This window comes from Panthera leo, chromosome E1 (genome assembly GCF_018350215.1).
Source record: "Panthera leo isolate Ple1 chromosome E1, P.leo_Ple1_pat1.1, whole genome shotgun sequence".
NCBI classification, from domain to species: Eukaryota; Metazoa; Chordata; class Mammalia; order Carnivora; family Felidae; genus Panthera; species Panthera leo.
In genome coordinates this window covers 5,717,957-5,738,904 of record NC_056692.1, presented here as the reverse complement: position 1 = coordinate 5,738,904, position 20,948 = coordinate 5,717,957, and the positions used below count along the sequence as shown (strand labels likewise).

The following is a 20,948-nucleotide window of genomic DNA, read 5'->3' as shown; positions in this document are numbered from 1 at the left end:
AAGCAAAGGCAGGTTCTCCCCTAGGGAGGGAATCAACGTCTGTTGTCTTAGAAGCCATCGAGTTCACGGTGACTTATAACAGCGGCCCTAGGACATGAATAGATACAGAGAGAGACTATTCTCCTGCCCGCGTTCACAGCCTCAGCACGGGTTCCTGGAAGGAACTCTGGTGTTACAGTAGACATCAAATCCCCTCTCCTGTGCCCCAGTCTGTGCCCATCAGTTTGGCCGTGGAGCCAGAGGTTAAGTTAAGGTATGAAGTTGTCATTTCTCACCAGGAAGTAGTGAGAACTTCGATGCTGGGTTGTCACCACTGCCGTGGAGGCTAGAACTGGCCTACAAGGAGCCTCGTTCCAGGCACTTCTGTGCACAGGACAGTTGTCCAGCTCAGGGACCCTTTCCTTCCCATCTCTGAATGAAGAAAATCCCATGGCCCCGGCCTGGGAGCGCCTGGCCACCCTCGTGGACACAGACTCGGGCTGGGAATCAGGTCAGAGTTTCCCATGATGCACGGGTGGCTCCCGTTCGGACCTTCCTTGGGAGACAGCCACATCACACGTGATGCCAGAGGCGCCTGTGTTCAAGGGCGCGGCTCTGCGGGTTTTCTCGTTTCCCGGGGGATACCTGCTCTGGAGACCGTTGCTGGGGTGGCCGTGCGCAGGTGGCTGATCTCAAACAGCAGCCTCATTGTGGGACTCAGGGGGATCCTCTCGTTGCTTGCCAGGGTCAGCACCTGGCAACAGGGAGGGACACGCCAAGGTAGGAAGGAGTGAGGACACGTGATCAGCTGGGGTCGGGGGGTGGGGTGGGGGTCTCTGGATTTGGCTGAGTATTCCTGGTAGGGATTAAGGATGATTATTTTCCTCTTTATGATAAGTATTTTCTAAATTTTCTACAAGAATCCTCTATCCCCTTTCCTATTGCCCCCCCCTGTGACCTCCATCCTTGTGTGTGTAAATGCATCCAAAAAAAAAAATCAGCTCTATAAAAAGTTTAAATGGATGCCAATGATTTGAATGAGCTAGACCATATGGAATAACAAGGTTATTAAAAGAAAAGAGTTCAGGGGCTCCTGGGTGGCTCAGTTGGTTGAGCGTCTCACTCTTGGTTTCAGCTCAGGTCATGATCTCACAGTTTTGTGGGTTTGAGCCCCAAATCGGGCTCTGAGCTGAGAGCGTGGAGCCTGCTTGGGATTCTCTCTCTCCCTCTCTCTCTCTCTCTCTCTCTCTCTCTGCCCCTCCCCAGATCATGTGGTCTCTGTCTTTCTCAAAATATATAAATAAAATTTTAAAAAATGAAAAGAGAAGAGCTTAGGCTTCATTGAAATTGCCATTTCTTTTAAAGTAGTCCCTCTAGCGAAGGGGGGTGAAGGGTGGGCAAAGGGGGTGAAGGGGAGAGAGATACAGGCTTTCAGCTATGGAACAGGTAAGTTACAGGATGAGAGGCACAGCGCAGGGAATATAGCTAATGCCACTGCGATAGCATCGTATGGTGGTAGTGTTGTCTCTAATGGAGAGGGCTGTCCAGCCACCATGTCGTGCACCTGAAACTCATGTAACATCGTGTGTCAACTGCACTACAATAAAAAATAAGTAAGGGGCGCCTGGGTGGCTCAGTCGGTTAAGCAGCTGACTTCGGCTCAGGTCATGATCTCGCGGTCCGTGAGTTCGAGCCCCGCGTCGGGCTCTGTGCTGACAGCTCAGAGCCTGGAGCCTGCTTCAGATTCTGTGTCTCCCTCTCTCTGACCCTCCCCCGTTCATGCTCTGTCTCTCTCTGTCTCAAAAATAAATAAACGTTAAAAAAAAAATTAAAAAAAAAAATAATAAGTAAAGTAGTCCTTCCGGGCAAGCGCACGTTTATTTTAATGGTTCTATAAATGTCAAAACCATCCCAACGCTTCCAACCCTAATGTACCTTCTGAACAAATTCAGGAGCCACCACTTTATTGGTACGAGATTTCCTGGTTTACGAAAAATAAAACATACTCTCCACGGATCAAGGTTTGCCACCACGGAGGACGCCCGACAGGCTCGGAATGTTTCTGACCTTCAGTGTCCTTATTTACAAGAGAGCAAAAACTTAAGAAAGAAGATTTGAATAGATGACTTCAGATTCCTTCCAGCTCTGAGTTTTAAATTAACCTACATGCAGAAGATCGTGAAGACGGTTACAACAATGCTAAAAATGCAGTGAGCATGTGAGTACGCATACATCCGGTAGTTATGTGATAAAGCCGTTGACTAACCTTATGGTGGCCATCATTTTTACAATATACACATATTTCAAATCAGCACCTTGCACGCTTTAAACTTACACAATGTTCTATGTTGATTAGATCTCAGTAAACCTGGGGAAAATTAAAGAAAAAAAAAACCAACCCCTGTAGCAATTCCTTACTCAGGGCCAGCACTTGTGGGGGATGGAGATTTCCAAATGGGCCCGGGGGGACTGGTTCCTGGATGATTAGGGATGGCCTGGGCATTTCCCTACGCCCGTGATACCTTGTTATCATCCATGACGGTGTTCAGAGACTCAATCCACATTGGATCTATGTCGCCATCCAGTAAGATCCACTTGGGCCCATCGTGGGTGATGTTGGCAAGCTCCCGCATGATGGAAGAGAAGAGTCCTGAAAGGAAGTACGGACAGCTTACCATCCACCTCATCATCAGTCCTATTTCTCGTCAGACAGCCTTTCCCTCTTGGCTACAACACCCAGAAGAAGGTGTAAATGGAAGAGACAGGTCAGGACTGGATTTGGATTTTGATCTATGGAAAATCTGATAGTGAGTGCTAAGATGCTCCTTTCTCTGTGCTTCTGTCTGACTTTTAAGAACAAGAGCAAAATGAAAACAAAATCTGATGGTCTGGCTTGGGTGACGAGGGGCCCTAAGAATCATTTCAATAGGCAACTGGGACATGACAGAATTACCTTAAAGCTTTTTAGGTAAGGTTTCATCCTTTGTGATTACAGCCCAGGCTTTGAGAGAAGGGCCAATGTGAATCTAACTGGCATCACACAAAATTTATCTCTTAATTTGTAAAGAATCTATTTTCGTGATATTAAGCTTTCCTAATCAATAACGTGGTATGTGTTTTTCATTTCTTCCAACGTTTCTTCGTGTTCCTTCATAAAGTTTTACAGTATTTTCATTCGATGCACCTCTTTGGCTAAATGTATTCCTAAATAATTCATAGTTTTATTGCTATTGTGAATGGCATTTTTTTTTCTGTATTGCCCTTTTCAGCCAGCACAGAGAAAAGCTATCGAATTCTATGTATTTATTGTATGCTTAGTTACCTTCAGTAAATTTTTTAAATTTTTTTTTATTTTTTGAAAGAGAGAGAGAGAGAGAGACAGACAGACAGACAGAGCACATGCAGGGGAGGGGCAGAGAGAGAGGGAGACACAGAATCCAAAGCAGGCGCCAGGCTCTGAGCCATCAGCACAGAGCCCGATGCTGGGCTCAAACCCACAGACTGTGAGATCATGACCTGAGCCGAAGTCAGATGCTTAACTGACTGAGCCACCCAGGCACCCCTTTAGTAAATTTTCATATTAATTTTAGTGATTCTTTTTTTTCAAAATGTCTCCTGAATTTTCTAGGTACAAAGTTGTATAATCAGCAAGATAATTATTTTTTTCCTTTCCTCTAACTTATACTATCTATTCCATTTTCTTGTCTTACTGCATTGTCTACAATCCCACACCAAGCCATGCTGAATAATAAGGTTGGTAATCGTTCTCCCTGTATTATCCCTGATTTTAATGGAAATGGCTTTAGTTCCTCATCATTCAGAATGCCTTTGTCCCCTCTTTTGGCTTTAAAGATTTATTGATAAAGATTTAGATTTATTATATTTAAGGGATTTCCTTCTATTCCTATTTTACTTAGAATTCTTAAATTAGGGGGGCGCCTGGGTGGCTAAGTCGGTTAAGCGGCCGACTTCGGCTCAGATCATGTTCTCGCGGTCCGTGAGTTCGAGCCCCGCATCGGGCTCTGTGCTGACAGCTCAGAGCCTGGAGCCTGTTTCAGATTCTGTGTCTCCCTCTCTCTGACCCTCCCCCGTTCATGCTCTGTCTCTGTCTCAAAAATAAATAAACGTTAAAAAAAATTAAAAAAAAATTAGGAACAGCTACTGAATTTTTAGCGCCTGTTTACTTTGATAGAGCGAGTTGGGATAGGGCAGAGAGAGAGAGAGAGAGAGAGAGAGAGAGAGAGAGAGAATCTTAAACAGGCTCCGTGCTCAGCATGGAGCCCAACACAGGGCTCAATCCCACGACCCTGCTAGGATCATGACCTGAGCCAAAATCAAGAGTTGGACGCTCAACCAACTAAGCCACCCAGGTGCCCCCTGAATCTATATTAGTAAGTGAAATTGGGCTGTTTTTGGTTCTACATAAAGGTTGATATCAAGGTTATTCTGGTTTTATAAAATGAACTCAGAGGTGTCCTTTTTTATCATTTTGGAATTTTTTTTCCCCGCTCTTTTTAAATTTTCCTTTTCACCCATTTACTCGTTTTCTGTTTCCTGTTGAGTAAACTTCCTTAATATTATAATTTGCTAAAGGATCATTTTTCTCCTAGTTTTCCTAACATGTATCATATAATTAAGTGATCTCTTCCATTTTAATCTTTATTTGCTCTTACAGCTACTAATTCTTAATCAGCTACATTTTACTCTTTTTCCTCCCATCAATCATGCTCACAGCGGGCTTCTGGTCTTTACAAAGAATCCATAAGCACGTTTTATTTATCCTATAATTTCTTTGTTCCTTCCCATTAATTTCAGATTGTATCTTTATTAAGTTTCTTCTTCCCCATTCTCTTCAGCTTCAGTCTATCAGTCTGAATAATTTCTTATGATAGACACTGACTTCCTTCATTTCTAGACCACCTTCAAAAATAAAAGTCTAGAGCTCCTGTCTGTTGGTTTCAGACATGACCCTGTTGTTTTCTGTATGTTCTTTTTACTGCTTCTGAGAAGGGATGCCATGTATTTTTTTTTTTTCTTTCATCTAGGGGTTAAGTGAGCATCTCCTGATGTGTAAGCAGCACAATTATTTTTGGCCACTTTCTTGTTGTCTGTTTCTACTTCTCTTGCATTATTATCAGACAATGTGGCTTGGAAACAGATACTTTTCATTCACTGCAGTTTCTTCTGGACCCAATTAAACTTCAAATTTTTGTAAATGTCCCATGAACCGACCAAGAACAGGATATTTTCTACTTATAAGATGCCAATGTTCTAAAACTAGGTGTTATATTGAGTTTGATGACGTATTTTTTTCAATTTCTCTCAGAGTATGCTTATTTTTCTGTTACAGGATCTATCTAGTTTTGAACAAGAGAAAGTAATGTTATCTATCACATTTCTATTTTTATCAAGCTTCCCTAGAAAATGTTAAAATGTTGCCTTCCATCTACATGGACGTTCTTTTTTCATGAATACAGATTTATGATTATTATAAATCTTCCTTGCCAACGTCTCCAGATTTGATGAATACTGTATGTTTAATAAAATTTTAATTAAAATTCCCACAGAGCTTAAAGTCTGAATTATATTATGCGAGCTTAAATTTAATACGGAATACTAAGTGCCTGGGACCAGCCAAGAAAATTACAAGAGAATATTGAGGAGACTTATGTCATCAGACATTAAAATGTTATAAAATGATTATGAACAAGGGTGCCTGGGTGGCTCAGTCAGTTAAGCGTCCGACTCTTGGTTTCAGCTCAGGGCATGATCTCACAGTTTGTGAGTTTGAGCCCCACATAGGGCTCTGTGATGACAGCACCGAGCCTGCTTGAAATTCTCTTTCTTTCTCTGCCCCTCCCCCGCTGTTTCTCAAAATAAACAAACAAACATTAAAATGACTGTGAACGGAGTAGAATCATAATTTGTATAGGATTAGATAAATAACGAGTGGACAGAATAGAAAACTCAGAATCGGATCCCGGCGTATAAAACAGGCTGGTATTTACATTCAGGAAGAAAGGATGGTTTGCTTAATGAGCGGTCCTGCCACTTTCAATTATCCATTTGGAAGAAAATAAAGTTGATTCTCTATCTTACCTCACACCAAGCTCCAAAATAAATTCCAGATAGATAAAAAAAAAAGGTTCATGTAAAAATAATGTTTAGGACCACATTTATGATACTGTATCTACTGCTGAGCATGAGAGAGCGTAATAAACCAAACAGGAATCCCAGGTGCTAAAAAGAATGGGCAGACAAAATTTTGTCTTTTAAAAAGTGGATGGTAAATATGTCATGAAGTGCCTGTAGACAAATGGTAGAAACCATTAGCAATGCACCCAACAGATACAGGGGTAATATCTCTGACATATAAAGAATGCGTACAAGCGGAGAAGAAAATCGTAAGTGGAAAGAAAATCACAAGAGTCCATTACTAAGGCCGGTAAGGAGGAAAAAATGCTAAGCCTCATTAAGGGTCAGTGAAATAAAAATCGGACAGGTTGCCCATCAAACCCCCTTGTTCTAGGCCCCTGACTGAGGGCCCTAAACGAGAGGAATCCAGGCAGCCAGACCATGATGCAGTCAGACATTGAGACAGGAGGAGGGAGCTGAGAGGTCCTCATTCTGGAAGCCACGTGGGTTTTACAAAGAGGTCTTATGGGCTCAGAGTTTTCTTTTCAGCTCTCTCCCAGTGACAGTGCCTCCTTCTGGCATCTACCAGTGATTCTTAAATCTTAGAAGGCGACCCCGGGCTTAGTACTAAGCGAACTGGGATTTGGGACCCTTTGAATCGCTAGAGACGGGATCGTGGTTCTGGGTCCCGCCCGCGGTGGTGATGAATGGCGTCTTCTGTAGTGATGTCTCCCCATCACTCCTGGGGCTGTGCCGATAGGAACAGGTGTCCACTGTGAGACGCTACAGCATTTTGGGGAATGAGCTGCGGGCCTCCCCATCCCGCCCGCGTATTCATTCCACCTGCCAAGCAATGAGCGGACTCCGACTTGTGCTCTAAAGTCTCAGAACCCTGGCTGAGAATGCCTGCCTCGTCTCTCCTCTTTCGATGCCCTCTCTCACGGAGCAGCTGGAAGGGTCCCCAAGGAAAGAGACTATCCCAAGGGCTGAGGTTCCCCTCCGAGCCCACATCAGTGCCTTCCTTTCTCTGATTCTTTTCACCTCCTTCTCCCACTCCGTACAGAGCGGGCCAGCGTCCTTCCCTCTGAAGTTTGCCCCTGGCTGTAGACTCAAGCCTGCCCATGGTCTTACCATCCTTCCACTCTCTGGTAGCTGGATTGATGACACCAAAGAGCTCATCGTTTGTGACTGCTTTGGGGTTGAGGTCCACCCAGACGGGGCGACGCTTCATGATCTGATGGGTCTTGTGCAAGGATTTGAGCACCTGAGACTTGCCGGCCCCAGCGTTGCCCACCACGAACACCGAGTGCCGCACTGCCAGGAGCTCCTCCAGCTGGGCCACCTGGGGAGACACGACGTTTATCAGCCAAAGGGACCAACCTCTGCGCTTGCATCCCAAGCGCTCATCCGTGGGGCCAGGCTGGTCCCCAAGGTGAGACCCGATGTCAACAGAGGAAGGGATCCGAGCGAGGGGTCCTAAGTGTGGGGGCAACGTACTTGTTCGTCATTCAGTCGTATAATTATTAGTCACCAGCTAAGTGCCGGAGAGCAGGGCAGGCGGAGGGAGGTTCAGAGAGGACGTCCCTGCCCTCCTCCGTGAGCTTCTAGGCTAATGGGGAAGCATAATGGTTTGCCGTGATCGAGGGATTTGTGAAGTGCCAAGGGAACAGATAGGAAGAAACAGTTGATTTTGTACAGATAGAGGGAACAAGAAAGGCTTCACAGAGGAGGGGGGATTTGAATTGGGCTCCAGGGGTGGGTTTGCCAAGAAGATGAATAGTGGGGGTGGGGGGAATATTCCAAGCAGAGGTAAGGGCACAGACAAAGGCTTGTGGTGTGACAGAGCACGATGTGGGTGGCCAGATGTTTTGATGAGCCTGGAGTCAAGGAGTCCCTTGGGGACAACGGTGGCACTGGAGCCCTTATGGCTCTTGTTCTGGCTTGCCTCCAGCCTGGCCTTTCCACACCGTTGTGGGGGTACATCCCCTGGAATGAAAATCTGATCACGTCACTGCCATCACTCTGTCCCTTTAGTGGCTCTCCAGAGCTTTGGTGAGGAAACCCCAAATCCTCAGACTGGCTGATGAGGTCCTTTTGCAGACGGGCCCAAGTCAGCTTCCGGCCCATCTCCCCTCCCCCCAGCACGCACATTCCAAGGAGACAACTGGGATTCTTTAACGATGTTCTTTCCCGAGTCTGCACCTTTCAAGACAAGGGTACTTTTGATTCAGACCTTCTCCTTTCTCCTGCTGCTTCTGCCCAGACCTGGACGTCCCCCAGCCTGTAGGTACCTACATTCTAGTACTCATCAGTGCCGCAGGGGTTACTCCTCTCCCTATGAGATTCTAAGCCCATTGAAGGCAGGCTAGGAGGGATTTCTCATCTTTTTTTAAAAAAGTTTTTAATGTTTATTTTTGAGAGAAAGAGGGAGGGAGAGAGAGAGCGAGCAGGGAGGGGCACAGAGAGAGGGAGACCCAGAATCCGAAGCAGGCTCCAGGCTCTGAGCTGTCAGCACAGAGCCCGACGCGGGGCTTGAACTCACAAACCATGAGATCATGACCTAAGCCGAAGTTAGATGCTTAACCGACTGAGCCACCCAGGCACCCCATGAATTTATCTTTTTACTTCCAGTGTCTAGCAGAGAATCTGGCAAACACCAAGCATTGAACAAGTATTTGCTGAAAATGGGAAGGATGGTTGGAAGGGCCGGGCAGCCCCTATTGTGAAAGGTCTTATACATCTTGGGCTAAGATGTTCAAACTTTAATATAGATCAAGCGTATTTTATTAAAAATTTTTTTTTAAGTGTATTTATTTTTGAGAGGGGGGCGGGGCAGAGAGAACATTGAGCAGGGGAGAGACAGGGAAAGAGGGAGAGAGAGAATCCCAGGCAGGCTCTGCACCGTCAGCATGGAGCCTGATGTGGGGCTTGATCTCATGAACTGTGAGATCATGACCTGAACTGAAGTCGGACACTCAACTGACTGAGCCACCCAGGCACCTCTAGATCAACTATATTTTGCACTGTAAGATCCTTAATGGCTGAGTTAAGTGAACCGAAGAGGTAATGTACTGGATATTGACACAACAGTGGAACAATACAAAGATTTTTCCCCATACGTTTTATTTATTTCCCGTTTTTCAAAAATGATAAAAAGTAATTGCTCTAATTTTTTTTTTTTTTAATTTGAGAGAGACAGAGAGAGCACAAGCAGGGGAGAGGTGCAGAAGGAGACAGGAAGAGGGAGAGAGGAAGACAGAGGAAGAGGGAGGGAGAAGGAAAAGAGAGAGACAGGGAGGGAGGGAGGGAGAATCTCAAGCAGCCTCTACACTCAGTGCGGAGCCTGACGCGGGGCTCAGTCCCACAACCCTGGGATCGTGACCTGAGCCGAAATCGAGAGTCAGATGCTTAATGGACTGAGCCACCCAGGAGCCCATAATTTGTCTATTTTAAAACAATTAAGTGATACCAGTGTTAAAATGAGTTCTGGGGGATCAGGAGGAGAGCGGCACTACTGAGCTCACTATAAAGGTAGCGGATGAGTGGCTGTTTGGGGAGCAAGATGATTAGCTTCCACTGTGGCAGACTGATTTACTGAGATACTGAGTTTTGCTCTCCATGGAATCCATATTTTTCTCTCCTCTGTCCCCAGCTGTTGCTAGAACTCTGAGTCAGGGCCCAAAAGCACCCAAAAGGGGATTCTCAATGCTGGCTCTCGTTCGCGTCCTTCAGGGACTTAACGCAGGATCTTTCCAGATAAGGAGAGTGTTGGGAAGGGCCTGTGGGAGCTGCCATCTAAAGCTAATATATGCAGGCAAGAGAGTTGGCCACGTGAAGATCTCTGGGCGATGTTCCAGGTAGGGGGACAGTGAGTACAAAACCCTCAGGTTTCAGCTGTGAGCCTGGAGGGCTCAAGGAACAGAAAAGAAAGGTGGGGTGGGGGAGAGTGTAAGAGTGGTAAGCAGAGGTCAGATGTGCAGGAACGGGGACTTGGAATTTTATTCTTTTTTTGTTTGCTTAGGTTTTTTTTTGAGAGAGAGAGAGAGACAGAGGGAGAGAATGAGAGGGGGAGGGGCAGAAAAACAGGGAGACACAGAGTCCGAAGCAGGCTCCCGGCTCCGAGCTGTCAGCACAGAGCCCCATACGGGGCTCGAACCCATGAACCGTGAGATCGTGAACTGAGCCAAAGTTGGACACTTAACTAAGCCACCCAGGCATCCCAGAATTTTATTCTAAGTACAACAGAAAGCATTTGGAGGATTTAAGCATGAAACTGGCCCGAGGGCATTGCATTAAAAAAATGAAGGAGGGGAAAACGGAGCCCTGGTTATCGAACTGAGACTGTCTTCTATTCCTACATCATTTCTTTTTCCCATGAACAACTTCTGACTGCTTCCCTGATCCTGAAAGACTTACAATCACTCTCTAGTTCTATTCACTTCTTTTTATTCACTTCTACAGTGTTATTGAGATAGAATTCAAGTACCATAAAACTCACCCTTTTAAAGTGTACAGTTCGATGCTTTCGAGCATATTCACGGGACCGTACAACTGTCACCACCATTAAGACATTTTCTTCACTCCAAAAGGAAAAACCTTACCATGAGTAGCCCCTCCTTACCTCTGACTCCTACCTCAGCTCCGGCAGCCTTTGATATACATTCTGCCTCTATAGACTATTCTGGGCACTTCATACAAACAGATCTAGAACAATATGTGGTATTTTGTGGATGGCCTCTTTTACTCATGACGTTTCCAAGGCTCATCTGTGCCGTGGTGCATACCGGCCCTTCCTTCCTTTATGGTTGAATCAAATTCCGCTGTGTAGGTGGGTCACAATTTGATTATCTGTGTATCAACCGATGGATGGGTCATTTCTATTCTCCAACTATTATGAATCTATCAGCTTTTGACAGTATCCCTGTCCTTCCCTTTCTCTCCTATCTTCAGCCAGACGCATTATACCCTTACATTGCTATGTTTGATAATAGTTATATGTCATTCTATCCATATATCTAGACCTTCTCTATTTTCTGGGATTGTAAGGGTTGAAGACCAATCATGACTTGTGTTTTTATGGCCATAGAGATTTTTCATTGCAGAAGAAAGTAGTTGCCTGGAATGTGTTGTGTTCTCTATGAGCCTGGTGTCATGACCTGACACATGATGTTCTCAGCATTAACCCATGGATACTCTTTTCTTACACTCCATATGTTGATCAATATCAGGTTCTGTTTACTTAAAAAAAAATTGGGGGGGCGCCTGGGTGGCTCAGTCAGTTAGGCGTCTGGGCGTCTGACTTCGGCTCAGGTCATGATCTCACAGTTTCTGGGTTTGAACCCCATGTTGGGCTCTGTGTTGACATCTCAGAGCCTGGAGCCTGCTTTGGATTCTCTGTCTCCCTCTCTCTCTCTGCTCCTCCCCCAATATGCCGTCTCTGTCAAAAATAAAATAAAACATTAAAAAAAATTTTTTTTAATTGGGGGATGCCTGGGTGGCTCAGTCACTCAAGCATCCAACTCTTGATTTGGCTCAGGTCATGATCTCCTGGTTTGACCCCGTGTTGGGCTCTGTGCTGACAGCATGGGACCTGCTTAGAATTCTCTCCCCGCCTCTTCTCTCTCAAAATAAATAAATAAATATTCAGAAAAGTTTCAGACCATGACTTTTTTCTCTTGGTGTTCTAATTGCTTTCCTTTTTCTTTGTTAAAATAAAAGACATTTGCCTTAGAAGTTTAATAAAATTGCATAAACTTTCATCATGATGATCTATTCTTGCTTGAGCGTATCCATTTTGAGGTCTTTTGTTGGAGACTGTGAACTTCCTGCCCTGATTTGGATGGATTGCTTTCTAGGTCTGCTGACAGCTATAATGCTAAGGTTTCTTTTTCTGATTCTTGATGTTTTGAAACCCATGGCGTTATTATTTTTCACCCTCAGTTTTCCATAGTATGTCTTCAAGTACCATTCAAAAGGGTGCATAACCCCGATGTCTATAGCAGCATTATTTACAATGGCCAAGATATGGAAGCAACCCGAATGTCCACTGACGGAGGAAATGGATAAAGATGTGGTATACACATACAATGGGATGTTACTCAGCCATAAAAAAGAATGAAATCTTGCCATTTGCAGTGATGTGGACGGAGCTAGAGAACATAACACTAAGTGAAATAAGTCAGTCAGAGGAAGACAAATACCGTATGATCTCACTCAAACGTGGAATTTGAGACACAAATGAGTAAAGGGAATAAAAGGAGACAAATCAAGAAACAGACTCTTAGCTATAGAGAACATACTGATGGCTACCAGCGGGGAGGTGGCCGGGGGGATGGGTGAAGTCAGGGATGGGGGTTAAGGGGGGCACGTTAGTGATGAGCATCGGGTGATGTATGGGAAGTGCTGAATCAATATATTGTCGTATACCTGAGACTAATATTACACTGTATGTCAACTGGAATTAAAAACAATTTTTTTAACATTTATTTTGGAGAGACAGAGACAGAGCATGAGCAGGGAAGGGGCAGAAAGAGAGGGAGGCACAGAATCTGAAGCAGGCTCCAGGCTCCGAGCTGTCAGCACAGAGCCCGACACGGGGCTCGAACCCACGCACCGTGAGATCATGACCTGAGCCGAAGTTGGATGCTCACCTGACTGAGCCACCCAGGTGCCCCTCAACTGGAATTTAAATACAAACAAAACCAAACATCTGTTTCTCCAGCTCTAGAAAGTTCTTTCTAAAATTCCCATTGGTCACACGTTGCATAACCTAGATCAATCTTCTCCGTTATCCGGACTCTTGCATTTTCGATCTCTTTGTACATCATATCTATTGTATTGTTATACACACATTATATCTACATAAATAAAGACATAAGTATCTCTTATCCTTATAAAACACATATATTGAGGGGTGCCTGGGTGGCTCAGTCAGTTAAGCATCTGACTTCGGCTCAGGTCATGATCTCACGGCTGTGAGTTTGAGCTTCGCGTCGGGCTCTGTGCTGACAGCTCGGAACCTGGAGCCTGCTTCAGATTCTGTGTCTTCCCCTCTCTCTGCCCCTCCCCTGCTCATGCTCTGTCTCTCTCTCCTTCAAAAATAAATAACCATTTTTTAAAAAATTTAAAAAAAACAGGGGCGCCTGGGTGGCGCAGTCGGTTAAGCGCCCGACTTCAGCCAGGTCACGATCTCGCGGTCCGTGAGTTCGAGCCCCGCGTCAGGCTCTGGGCTGATGGCTCGGAGCCTGGAGCCTGTTACCGATTCTGTGTCTCCCTCTCTCTCTGCCCCTCCCCCGTTCATGCTCTGTCTCTCTCTGTCCCAAAAATAAATTAAAAAAAACGTTGAAAAAAAAAAAATTTAAAAAAAAAAAATTAAAAAAAAACATATATTGAATAAAAACAAATGTATATAAAAATGCATTTTTAAAATTACACACATCCATACGTAATTCCCTCCTGGGGTATTTCCTTGACTTCCCCTTCCAATCCCCTTACTGAATTTTGTGTTATCAATGATACAATTACGCATTTCAAAGAGCTCTTTATAATTCTTTGATGGTTCTTTTTACTTATTTATTTTTACAGCATCTCATTCCATTTTTATGGGTATCATTTTCCTAATTTCCTTCAAGGATACTAATTAGAACTTTCAAAATGTTCTCCTCCTTACTTGCACTGGAGTCAGCTGCTGTGTGTGTGTGTGTGTGTGTGTGTGTGTGTGTGTGTGGTATGAGCATGTGCGTGTGTGGGGGGTGTCTGTCAGCTTGCCTTTGTCTCTCGTGCTGTTGGCTTTCTCCAGCATCCGGTGAGCCTCAAGTTTAAATGAAGATCGCTGCCCTGCATTTTCAAGGAGGCTGGGCAGGTGGATATGCTCGGGGTGCCTTCCCGAGATGGGAGCTCGCGGATGTATGTACACGTGGACCATAGACCTTGCAGGTGAGTAAGCAGGTGACTGGCCTTCAGGCTGAGGGGCCCCGAGTGGAATAGACAGGCCATAAACTGGGACACCAACACCCCAAGAGCAGATATAGCCGCCCCCTCCAAGAGTTTATTAGATTACTTTAGACTTTAGATTTATTTAGATTACTCTAGAATTAGATTACTTTAGACTTTTCCTTCTGGCTGCGGGTTAAATGCCTGGCTGTATGTGGTCTGCCTTCTTGGGAATTTGGAACTAGAAGGCAGAGCTGGGAGAAGAGTGTGGGGAACCAGGTGGCAAAATTATAAGGGAAACAGACTTAATGGTCCCCCTTTGGCTGTTGCTGGTTCTTCTTCTCACCCCTGCCCTCCTTCACGACCAACTCCAAGCCCAGAGCTTCCCTCCGGGGTCCGCTTGGGTGGACTGGTCCCCTCGGGGTGGATTCTGGCCTGTAGCCCCTCCTGCCCTGTGTGATCTGTCCACCTGCTTTCATCCTGTTTCCAGGAACTGATGGAACCATCTCCTTCTAGTTTCCACACTCCTTATTCCTTTTTCTTAAAAAAAAAAAAAAAAAAAAAGAACGTATACTATCGCTTTTCAGGGGATCTCAGGATGACATCTCAATCCAGAGCCTCACGAGGTATCTCTGATGAACTGACTTTTAGGAGTTCAGGTGGAAGGCGCAGACGAAAAGTGGGTGGGAGACAGCATGTTTTAACAGGGAGAATCTGTCTTATCAGAGGAGCAGAAAGCAATCATGAAAAAGGAGAGAGAAAGAAGGGGCAGAACGGGGGCCAGCTGAGTAGGAAAAAATGTAGCAAGTGGCAAAGTAGGGTCATGTTGCCTCGGCAGACTCGCAGAGCGTCCAGGAAGTTGTGGACAGTTCTGATGCTGGGACATGAGCCCCAGAGCCCTACATAGCAGCCGCCTCGTCGGATTTACCTCCCCTCTGAGGATCGGAGCCCTTACGAGGAAAGCCCTTGGTCTGGCATTCAAGGCCCCCCATATCATGTTGCCATATGACCCTTCGAGTCCTACGGCTCCCTCCCGGGCCCCGCTACCTTTTTCCTAGCGACACCGGACTTCTTGCCAGTGCTCACACCGTCTCTGTGTTTCCCCGTCTAGCCCTTCACCGACACTTTTCTTCTACCTGGAAGGCCTTCAAGCCCACCTCTACCTTGAAAAAGTCTATCCGCCACACTTGGGAGGAGGGAGGTTGGGTGTGGGGACAGACAGGCAAAACACAGTCACAGCTGTGAAGGACCAGGTAAAGTTTTGCTTTCCTCTGTGAAATGTAATCTCAGAGATGGGAGCAGACACCAATTTGCAATTCTATTTATATACAGCCGCCGGGGCTTAATCTCAACCAATTGTATTGTATTCCATGCTAGAAAAGCCTCCTGGAGGCTTTTACGGTGCCCCAGGGCATAGAAGGAACAAGGCCCCCTAGTCCATTAACGTCCTCAAGGGGGAGCACGTTCTCGCTCATGAAACCCTCAGTGGCAGATCCTGCAGAAGTAATGGCCGTCCAGCTTCCTCATCTGTAAAGGATCTCACCTGCTCCGTCGGCCTCGGTGGTTGGAGGGGGGACAGGGGAGGGTCAGATGTGATACATAAAGTAAGACACCTGTGAGCTCTCAAGCAGCGTTCACAGAATTCCTAAAGATATCACTGCACAGGAAAACAATCCAGCCATGCTCCTGTACCCTGGGACCCTCTCTTGTGGCACCTGTCACACCCTGCTTCAAGGTACATTCAAGGTACTTGTGGGCAGATACATCTACTGAAACAACAGTCACGCCTCCTGAAAACGTGACTGTCTGCAAAGGTGCTCAGTAAAAATAACAGACTTACGGAAAAACGGGATTGGGGCGGACCAGTCAAAAGGGACAGAACTTAGAGGGGAGCCTGGGCGGCTCAGTCGGGCGGGCATTCGACTTCGGCTCAGGTCATGATCTCATGGTTTGTGAGTCTGAGCCCCACGTCGGGCTCTGTGCTGATGGCTCAGAGCCTGGAGCCTGCTTCGGATTCTGTGTCTCCCTCTCTCTCTCTGCCCCTCCCTGCTTGTATTCTGTCTCTGTCTCTCAAAAGTAAATAAATGTTAAAACATTTTTTTAAAAAGTGCAGAACTTTGTATCCAAAGCCCAAAAAATTTTGACAATGCATCCTAATCCTAGTAAAAATGTTAGCACAGTTAAATCGCTAGAGCGTTTGCTCCTTGCCTCATGTTGGCCAATCTTTTCTCTCTCTTGCACGCTATCTTTCTCAATGTTTTTATATTATTTATATATTTTATTTATAAACCACAGTTTACAGTTTATTGTGCAACTTTCCTTAGTAATTTCTACATCCAACATGAGGCTCGAACTCCCGACCTCAAGATCAAGAGTCACACGCTCCTCTGACTGAGCCAGCCAGGTGCCCCTATTTTTTTTTTAATAGGATTTTTAAAAAGTAATCTCTATGCCCAGTGTGGGGCTCGAACTTGCAACCCTGTGATCAGGAGTTCCAGGCTCCACAGACTGGGCCAGCCGGGTCCCCCAGCTGGGGTACCTGTGTGCTTCCTTTTCCAAGAGGTAGGTCATGGGCGCACTCACTTCTAATAAAGACCATTTTAATCATGATTAAAGATCTGTTCTAGACAGAGCCTTTCTCTTTAATCCACTGTTTTAATGCAAGGAGAGAAATGTCTTCACCTGTCCTGAGCATCCTCCAGAAAATAGTAGAAACCACCATGGCTCCAAAGGCCTCGAAACCTATTATACTTTCCCTGAAGTTTCAGATTTTTTTTCCCTGAAACTCTATACGTACTGGTAAGCAGACTCATTTTCTGTTGCTGCTCTAACAAATTACCACAAAAGTATTGGCTTGAAACAACCCAAAGTCATTATCTCACAGCTTAGGTGGTCAGAAGTCCAAAGTGGGTCTCACAAAGTGGGGCAACAAGGTGTTGACAGGGCCCGTCCCTTCTGGGGCCTTCTATGGGAGCATCCATTTCTTGCCTTTTCCAGCATCTAGACGCCTCCCGCATTTCCTGGTGCGTGGCCCCCTCCTCCACCTTCAAAGTCAGTAATGGCTGGTGGAATTTTAACTATGGAGTTACCTGGACACACGTCCTCCAGTGTCCCTGTTTCACTTACAACAACCACCATCATGGGGCACTCGGGTGGTCCAGTTGGTCAAGTGTCTGACTCTTGGTTTCAGCTCAGATCACAATCTCATGGTTGGTGAGTTCTAGCTCTGCATCGGGTTGTGTGCCTACAGTGTGGAACCTGCTTGGGATTCTCTCTTTCTGCCCCTCCCCCACTGGTGCGATCTCTCTCTCTCTCTCTCTCTCAAAATAAATAAACTTAAATCTTAAAGACCACCACGATTATATAGGGCCACCTAGGTAAGCCATGATCATCCTCCCGTCTTAAGGTCAGCCCGTTAGCAGCCTTCATTCCACCTGCAGCCCTCATCTCCCCTTGCCATGTAACATAACGTACATCCTGGGGACTGGGCTGCAGACATTATCCTGCCTGCCACCCTCAGGGTTTGTTTGTTTTTCTTCCTTTAATTGTGAGAAAGCTTGCCCCTGACCACTTCAGAACATTCACAAGCTCGGAAAACTGCCTAAGAACCAGCATGACTTCCAATTTCATCATTGCTCTGAAATCACGTCTGAAGTAGTTCACGGGAAAACAACACACGCAGCAGCAGCGGAACGGCTCGTGTTCCTCTGCCGGATCGTGAGCCTTCTGATGGCAGGGCCCCGTCCTTCCCTCGCGTTCCCCACCACACATTCTGCATGGTGGGTGCCCCAGTAAAGAGCTCTTGAAACGAATTCCTACTGGGTAGATACATATTTGTACATCTAAGGCAACCCTTTGGATTGAGGACGACCCATCATCCAAGAAAAGCGTTGAGCGACAAGAAGAACTTGGGAGGGAGAAACCCCATGTACCTTGAGAACAAAGTTGTCCTCGGCCTGGAGTTTCAGCTCCACCACAGCTTTCCGAACCAAGGCTTCGAAGTTGAGGTCTCTCCTCCGAGGGACATCCAGGGCAGGAAAGAGGTCCCCAATCAGGCCCATGAACACTGGCACATCATCGGTCACGATCTTGGGGATGTTGAAGTCTCTGAGGGAGCGCATCAGGACCTGGTCCTCGGGGCGGTCAGGGTCTCCTCGCTTCAGGGATCCCGCCACCACCAGCACCGACTTGATGGCCCGCAGGCCCCAGTCATAGTGGTCCTGAGGGAAGGCGGCACAGGTCAGGCCAGAGTCGCTGGGATGCTGAGCGCCACGTGCCCGTGCTGGCGTCCACACAATTACCAGCGGGTCACTTCCGAGGCCAAGGCAGAGGCACAGGGCAAGACCAATGACACGGAACATCAGGGTCACGGGTGATGACAAAGCTGACCCAGAGCATCCCGGGGGCTGGGGGTCGGAGAAACCAAACAGAACCACTTCCCGACCCACCTGGCTTCTCCTTGTACATTCAGAGAGCTGAAGGGTATCCGGGAGGCAGCCATGTTGGCTTAGATATGGCGGAGGCTGAGCTCACAAGCTCTACACCTTGGAGGCCTCCAAACTCTCTGAGGAAAGCAACTGAAAACAGTCACTGGTAGCAACCAGTAGAAAGGAAATTCCAAGAGTTTAAGCAAGAGACGGGGGGCTTGGATTGAAGGTGGTAGAAAGAAAACGAGATGAATTTGAGAGAGGGCCAGAGCGGGCAACGAACAACAGCTCGTCCGTGGTGAGGTGCAGGGCTGTGGAAGACGAAAATGCCGAGGAGGACTCCCAGGGTTCCAGAATCAGCAAGCAAGTGACGTAGTGAAGCAAGGAATGTGGGAGAAGCGGGCTGGGGTGGGGTGGGGACCTGTGGCAGAAACCAGTGAATATGAGGGTTTGGAGGTCACAAGAGAGGCTCAGGGTGGAGTTGTGAATGTCGGCCGCTGGCCTGGACGTTAGTGGTGGTGGGGAATCTACGGAAAGAATGCAATCACCAAGGGGGCTGGGAAGCATGAGGCAACAGGAGAGGTTTTTAAAGAAATCCACCTTGGACAGATTTCACAGGGCCGGGTGTTCCCCGTGCTGTGGCAGCAAAGATGGTCCCTGTGAGCCCTGGACGGAGGAGACACTCAGTGGGAACAGCCCAAGGAAGCCTGACTGGCTGTCCCGGCCACCAAGAGATTCTCTGTCACATCCCGTGCAGAGCCCAACATGGACCTGAACTCACGACCCTGAGATCAAGACCCAAGCTGAGATCAAGAGTTGGACACTTAACTGACTGAACCACTCGGGTGCCCCCTTCGGCATTTTTTTTTTTTAAGTTTATTTATTTTGAGATAGAGACAGCACGAGCAGGGGAGGGGCAGGGAGAGAGGGAGAGAGAGAATGCCAAGCAGTCTCCAGGCTCTGAGCGGTCAGCACAGAGCCTGACATGGGGCTCAAACCCACAAAACTGGGAGATCATGACCTGAGCAGAAACCAAGAGTCAGAGACTTAACCAAATGAGCCACCCAGGCGCCCCCTTCGGCATGTTTTAAGGTGCTATTCCTGTCTGGGGGCCTGCCCTAGGCAGCAGCCACATTTAAGGACAAGTGATGAGGTACATGGGATTCGATGACTCACTATCTCCCCAACCCTCTCCCCCATCTCGTGTCCCTCTGGGTAGAGACCGTTCCCTCCAAGGGAGTTTCGTTGGCCACTGAGGTGTTTCCCACGGGACACGGGTGGTCGATGAGGTGCTAAGTAGTCTGTGAAAAAAAATAAGTTTGGGGGCCGAATAAGATTTTTTTTTAACGCTAAGAAAATGAATACGAATCTTTGTTGTGGAAGTGTGCAGGACTCGTACTATGCTTATGGGCGCATTGACAGAAGGCTCTAATGTTTCCCTATGACATCGGCCCCGAGCCCCGTCCAGAGGTGGGGCGATCACACGTGACTGGTGGTCCAGCGTCACTAGAGAGAGTACCTGTTTAGAGAGCAGCTCTTTGCACAACCGATAAAGGGTGATGAACTTTCTGGCTAACGCCCGTGCTTCAATGAATCCTTCTGCCACCAGCATGATCTCACAGATCAACTCGAAGTCTGGAACCACCATCGCGCAAGGCCTGTGAACAAGGGGGCAGAGGGCCAAGACAGTTTTCCTAACCATGGCTGAAAGGGGGCGGTGTTGGTAAGACAACAGACACTGGCTGCGATCACGGACAGAGGCATCTGTGAGGATAAACACTTGGCCCTTAGCAATGGTTTCGTCTAAGACTTCCAACTTAGGGATGAAGTGATGAAGGATATGGGACGTGAGTTGTCTCGTCCAAGGTGATGGGTGATAGTAGCAGGTGGGGACAGGATCGGGGCTACGGCTCATGTTGTAACCTGGGTCCAGTGAGCCTTCCACAGGCACAGATTAGTAAAGCTTTGGTAATTAGTAATTTATTAGATTAGTTTTTCCTATAATAGATTAGGGACTCCGGTTGAAGAATCGGGTCTCTCCTGGGGTCTACGAGAATCTATATCTCATTTTCAAGACGTGCGTCTCCCTCCAAGCCTAGACGCTCGAGGCCTATTCTGTACTTATGTGCGTACAAATGTAAGTATCTATTGCCAAGGTCTCAAGTAAATACCCATTAACCCCATCTTGCCACAAAACGGTATATAGGGGAATTTTTTGTCTTTCTGTAAGGATTTACTTTGATTTTTTTTTTCCTGCCTGGCTCTAGAAACATTTGATTGCAAAATCACTTATTTTTCAAGTTAATTTATTAGGTATATGCCAGGAGCCTAAGGTCATTTACAGTTCTTTAATCGCATTTTCCCCATGCAAATATAAGACTTTCACTAACATATAGCTCAAGAACATCTTTCCTTTAAATTATTTTTCATGGCATTCAGATTCTCAACCTGAAATATTTTGCAACCTGAAATAAG

General features: G+C 46.6%; 1 protein-coding gene across 1 annotated transcript in view; it reads right to left on the bottom strand.

Annotated features, from left to right (window-relative positions):
• Positions 1-20,948, bottom strand: part of DNAH9 (dynein axonemal heavy chain 9) — a 333,822-nt gene that overhangs the window by 182,534 nt on the left and 130,340 nt on the right. The window contains exons 30-34 of the mRNA XM_042917480.1: positions 19,993-20,131; positions 17,979-18,266; positions 7,246-7,456; positions 2,502-2,629; positions 625-733 (exon numbers count right to left, since the gene is read on the bottom strand). Coding sequence (XP_042773414.1) covers positions 625-733; positions 2,502-2,629; positions 7,246-7,456; positions 17,979-18,266; positions 19,993-20,131 — 875 coding nt within the window. The remainder of the gene's footprint in view (positions 1-624; positions 734-2,501; positions 2,630-7,245; positions 7,457-17,978; positions 18,267-19,992; positions 20,132-20,948) is intronic.